Source organism: Apium graveolens, chromosome 6, assembly GCF_009905375.1.
Source record: "Apium graveolens cultivar Ventura chromosome 6, ASM990537v1, whole genome shotgun sequence".
Lineage (NCBI taxonomy): Eukaryota > Viridiplantae > Streptophyta > Magnoliopsida > Apiales > Apiaceae > Apium > Apium graveolens.
The window spans coordinates 36,312,390-36,317,783 of NC_133652.1; the positions used below are offsets into that span (position 1 = coordinate 36,312,390).

General features: G+C 34.8%; 1 protein-coding gene across 1 annotated transcript; it reads left to right on the forward strand.

Moving 5' to 3' along the window:
- The first annotated feature begins 1,869 nt into the window (after window positions 1-1,869).
- On the forward strand, window positions 1,870-4,883 carry LOC141668741 (wall-associated receptor kinase 2-like). The gene is made up of 3 exons (XM_074475738.1): window positions 1,870-2,994; window positions 3,079-3,252; window positions 3,538-4,883. The coding sequence occupies exons 1-3, from the start codon at window positions 2,070-2,072 to the stop codon at window positions 4,770-4,772; spliced, it is 2,334 nt and encodes a 777-aa protein (XP_074331839.1). The 5' UTR covers window positions 1,870-2,069; the 3' UTR covers window positions 4,773-4,883.
- The last annotated feature ends 511 nt before the right edge of the window (window positions 4,884-5,394 follow it).

Sequence of the window (5,394 nt, forward strand, 5' to 3'; positions counted from 1 at the left end):
GACCCTTTTATGGTGATGAAGGGGGAGAAATACGTCTGTCTCTTTCTATTCTTTTCAAATGAGACTGTTTCTTTTGTAGGTGATTAAGACTATGCTTTAAGACTATGATTTTATGAATGATGTTTGTGAATTGGGATTAACCCTGGTATAATGGGTTTTTATTTTTAATTATCTTAGACGACATTGGTTTAATATGATGTTCTGATTATTTTTCTAATTCATATTATCATTGTCTCTTTTATGCTTAGTCTCTCATTTGATGTATCTATCTCAATTATATTCTGTTGCATAAATATATTCTGTTGCATAAATATTATTATCTGCATAAATATACTATTATTGCTACTAACCTCTTAAACAGGGCTTTAAATATTTTTGATAGGGGAGCTTTTATGTTCTCTTTGTCATCATCATAAAAGGGGGAGAATGTTGGAATACAGGTTTGTGATGATATGTTTGTCCAACAACAGAATTCTAGCAGCAACTTATCCGAGACAATGCAGTTTGATCGAAACATCTTCTGGGAGCATTTAACCGTTTGGTTTGATAGGGTTTGTTGTATTCTAGTTTGACCGGATATATTCTTCCTATTTTTATCTCAAATAAACTCTTTCAAAGATAAACATGTTTTGAACTATTTAATATTTATCTTTATCATGGTTTATCTCTTTTAACAAACTAACAGATTATCCTCAAATGAATTATTCAAATTATTTTCAAACAATTCAGTTTAACTTTCTCTATCTTATCCCTTGTTTGAAAAACAAATATGTTAGAACTTATGCTTATAAATACAACTTCAGTCTTCTCATTTCAGACTAATGCTTTTCACAATTTATCAATACACTTTCTGAAAATCTTTCTTGTTCTATATCCTGAATATTCAGTCGAACAAGATTATAATTTGAGTTGTAATTCTATATTCATTTGATTGTACGTGTATTCATATCAACTTGTGTCGGGTTGTGGAAAGGGTTTGATTTCAAAGGATTATCCAAGATAGGCAGTGGGTTGGGTGATAACAGTAGTGCTAGGTAGCAAGTATGTTAAGGGAAAGGGTTCTTTCATGGATATCCGTTTGTAATCAAAGAAAAAAAAAATTTAGTTCTATTATTGAAGTTGATATAATACATTCTTTATGCTAGTTGGCATGGTGACTTGGATATAGGCCATAGACTAGGACTAGAGGTCGAACCAAGTGAAAACGTCTTGGTGTTCTGCATTGTTTACTTTCCTTATTACTGCATTTACATTTTAGTAATTAATATTCTGCAGATTAATTGAGACTGTCTCATTGTCAGTGATATTCGTAAATGGTTTATACCATTTATCGTAACACTTAGATTATCGAATATATTGACCGTGACTTTGAATTCTAATGTATACTATATAAATTATACCGGAATTTTAGGGGGCCATGGACCCCCTAAATCCATCTCTAGCAATGTAATCTGATATTTTAAAGTAATATCTTCTAGGAGTTGTAGATCGAGTCAAGGCAGTAATATATCGTTTTCGGATTAGATAATTTTAGTTTTAATCATGCTAGAGATGTCAGCTCATCGAAAGAGACTTATGACACACTCAGAAGGTTTGCCGCTAGAAAATGACTCAAAATGAACTGCTCATGCACAAATGAACATTGAACTTTATCATTTTTATGAAAAAGTTAGATTGAGCAGAGAATGTTCAACAAAAGGTCGTATTGAAAAGGTCTCTTTCTCGCAATTAATCGAACAAACGTGTTCTTTGAAATTTGTAAGAGACAAAAAGCTGACCACGGAATAAACACCAAGTTTATCAAAATCATAGTAGGTACTTAATTAATCATTAATCTAAAGTTTGTTTACATTGTTATTTCGAATCAAACATACAAGTTTGGTCAAAAATGGCTTCGTGGCAATACTAGAAAAAGTTTGCCTTCTGTTCAAAAGTTTTCAAGAGCAAGGAACTTTCCTGTTAACTTGTACAAAACAACATTTAGCAAGACCAGGGGAGCAGTTACGAATTGCTTATCTTATAAACTCCCACAATGCGATAAGCTTCGAAATACTATAATTCTTAAAAAAATGCACTTCTTTTTTGTCTTGCTTGTTTGTGCTTGGGTGGTAGAAGCGGCCACCTTCGATACCAGCATCAATCACACTATTATGGATGTCGGAAATTTTGCAAAGCCGGGATGTCAAAGTCAATGCGGAAATCTGAAAGTACCATATCCCTTCGGCATCCTAGTAGATGGTCAAGATAATCTGAATTGTTCTGTACACAACGGATTTGATTTTGGTATTATCTGTAACACTTCTACGAACCCTCCTAAGGCCTTCTTAAGATATTGGAAAAACGTCGAAATTTTTGATATATCAGACAACGAGCTGCGCATTAGTAATAATGTGGCTGAAAAATGCTATGATGAATCTGGCTCTGTTTACAGAGATGTTGGGGCATCAATTGAAGTGGACGGAACTACATACACATATTCAAGAGCTAATTTGTTGACTGTTGTTGGTTGTGATGATTATGTAGATTTCGTAGCAGATGCTGGTATGCGTAAAGGATGTGGTACCACATGTCGTGGTGCAGAGGAAGTTGATACAGATGGATGTTTTGGCACTGGTTGTTGCCAAGTATCTTTTAATATTAACAATTTCTTCATAATCTTTCTCGGATCTTATGAGAACCATACTCAGTATAACATATCGACTTTTAACCCTTGCAGCTATGCATTCTTGGGTGAAAGAAACAGCTTCAATTATAGTCTTCTTGCAGATCTAAAAGATCCAAACTTAAAAAATAAGATCCAGGATACTGTCCCTATAGTACTCGACTGGGTGATTACGCGTGAAAATTGTTCAACAGCAGCTCAGGACCCTGATTCTTTTGCTTGTAGATATGCAAATAGCTATTGCATTGATACAGATGTTGGACAGGGTGGCTACCGTTGCAGTTGTGAAGAAGGTTACGTGGGTAATCCATATCTCAGCCCTGGATGCAAAGGTAATTCAAATATTAATTTGTATATCTGAAACCTGATTTTAGGGTGGTATGAATTATTTCCTGTCCTTTTTTTTTCTTTTGTAGATATTGATGAATGTGCAGATCCGAGCAAGAATGATTGTGAGACGAACAGTTGCCACAATATTCCAGGAAACTATATATGTTCTTGTCCAGATGGTCATGATGGTGATGGCAGGAAAAATGGCCGTGGTTGCGTTGCTAAAAGCTCCAAGTTTCCCTTGCTCAAGTTCATCTTAGGTAACAATCTGTCACAAGTCAGAAATTAAGTCTTTGTACATATATTATATCTAGACTATATATATAGTATATGAACTCATCTCTTTAATTCAGAACTGAAATTGTTACTATTATTGTTCTTCAGATCATATCCACATATAAAGAAATTGGTTGGCTGGAAGGCTGGAGCGATATGCTCCTTTCCTTTAATTACTTTTAAGGGGGAATAAAATTTACAATATTATTTTAGTATAATGTTAAATTCTATCTTTATGAGTTACCCAAATTATTATGGGTTGAATGCAGGCATGTCAATCGGTTTCATCTCACTAATTGTCGGAGCTAGCTGGGTATATTTCTTCCTCAAGAAAAGAAAACACGCTCAATCAAGAGAGAAATTCTTCCAGCAAAACGGAGGTCTCCTGTTAAACCAACAAAATTCGTCAAAGGAGGGTGTCATTATTGAGCCATCAAAACTTTTCACAGATGAAGAACTCAAAAAAGCAACGAACAACTATGCCTCTGATAGGATCCTTGGACAAGGTGGTTATGGTATAGTGTACAAAGGAATTCTAGCTGATCAACGTGTAGTTGCCATTAAAAGGTCCAAGATAATTGATAAGAGTCAAATAGAGCAATTTATCAACGAGATGGTGATTCTTACACAAGTTAACCACAGAAATGTGGTTAAACTTCTAGGGTGTTGTTTAGAGAGTGAAGTTCCTCTGTTGGTTTATGAGTTTGTTTCAAATGGTACCTTATACGATCATGTTCACCGTATTGATGGAGGCATGTCATGGCTGTCTTGGGAAAATCGGCTGAGAATTGCTTCTGAATCTTCTGGAGCTCTTGCATATCTTCACTCTGCAGCTTCCATACCTGTCATTCATAGAGATGTCAAGTTAGCCAACATATTACTAGATGATCATCATGTGGCCAAAATTTCAGATTTTGGAGCATCAAGGCTTGTACCTTTGGATCAAACCCAAGTAACAACATTAGTCCAAGGGACTTTGGGGTACTTGGACCCTGAATACTTCCACTCGGGCCAGTTGACAGATAAAAGTGATGTTTATAGTTTTGGGGTGGTCCTTGCGGAGCTTTTAACAGGAAGAAAACCAATATCTATGGAGAGATCCCCTCAAGAAAGGAACCTAGCTACATATTTTATTACCTCTGTGAAAGAAAAGCGGATTTTTCTTATTCTAGAACCTCGAGTGGTTAAGGAAGGGACAGTAGAGCAACTCGAAACAGCTGCTCAACTTGTGAAGAGGTGCCTAAGCCTTAATAGTGAAGACAGACCTACGATGAAGGAAGTTATGATGGAATTAGAAAGTTTGAGAAAATATACTAAACATCCATGGACTAATAGTCAACATGCCAATGAAGAGACCACCGGCTTAATTGGTCACACTGAAATTCAGTATTCAGATCTCCATGAAATTCAATTAAGTTCATACAGTAATGTTGGGAATGACTCGGAGCAATATACCACCTCAAGTACTGTTAGTTTGTTGCACCCACTAAGCATCCCTCGTTAAAATATATTTCACATCTAAAGTTTTGTGATTTTGTAATTTGCATCGTTATTACACAGTGCATGTAAAACTTGTACAAGCCCATACCAATTTTTTATCATAAGTTTTACATTATTTATTATAATCTAATTATTTATGTGTATTTGATCAAAAGTCAATGTATATTCAGATGATTTGCCATTCAGATCCCGATTCTACAAAGTAAATGATTGTATAATGAGAGCTGTTGCGCATATGAATCAGATTTGAACTGGAATTAATAATCAATTAATAATTAAGCTCTTAACTAATAGTGATAGGAATTTAATTAAACAAAATTTAGTACTCTATGATCCTAATACAAGTAACAGAAACTTGATAGCAATATCACATCTGAACATGGAATTAACCAAAAGAAATTTTGGTTTAGTAACCTCAACAAACAGGCATTGTCTTAAATTGATTGTAGCAGCTAGCTAATTGTCGTTGACTTTCATGCAGATTGTGAGCAGAAAATGGTCCTGTTATTTTTCTATATTTATATTTCTAGTGACAATCTGCATGTGAAAGTGAAATGAATGGTTAAGTACGTATCTGTGCATTCTTAATGTATCACAGTGAGCTGTGCATTCGTAATGATGTTGAT

What these genes read in the sequence shown, in the direction of transcription:
- LOC141668741 (XM_074475738.1), top strand. Translation starts at nt 2,070, where the DNA reads ATGCACTTCTTTTTTGTCTTGCTTGTTTGTGCTTGGGTGGTAGAAGCG. An exon ending in TCTCAGCCCTGGATGCAAAG is followed by an intron (nt 2,995 to 3,078) that starts GTAATTCAAATA and finishes TTTCTTTTGTAG; the next exon opens with ATATTGATGAATGTGCAGAT. An exon ending in CTTGCTCAAGTTCATCTTAG is followed by an intron (nt 3,253 to 3,537) that starts GTAACAATCTGT and finishes GGTTGAATGCAG; the next exon opens with GCATGTCAATCGGTTTCATC.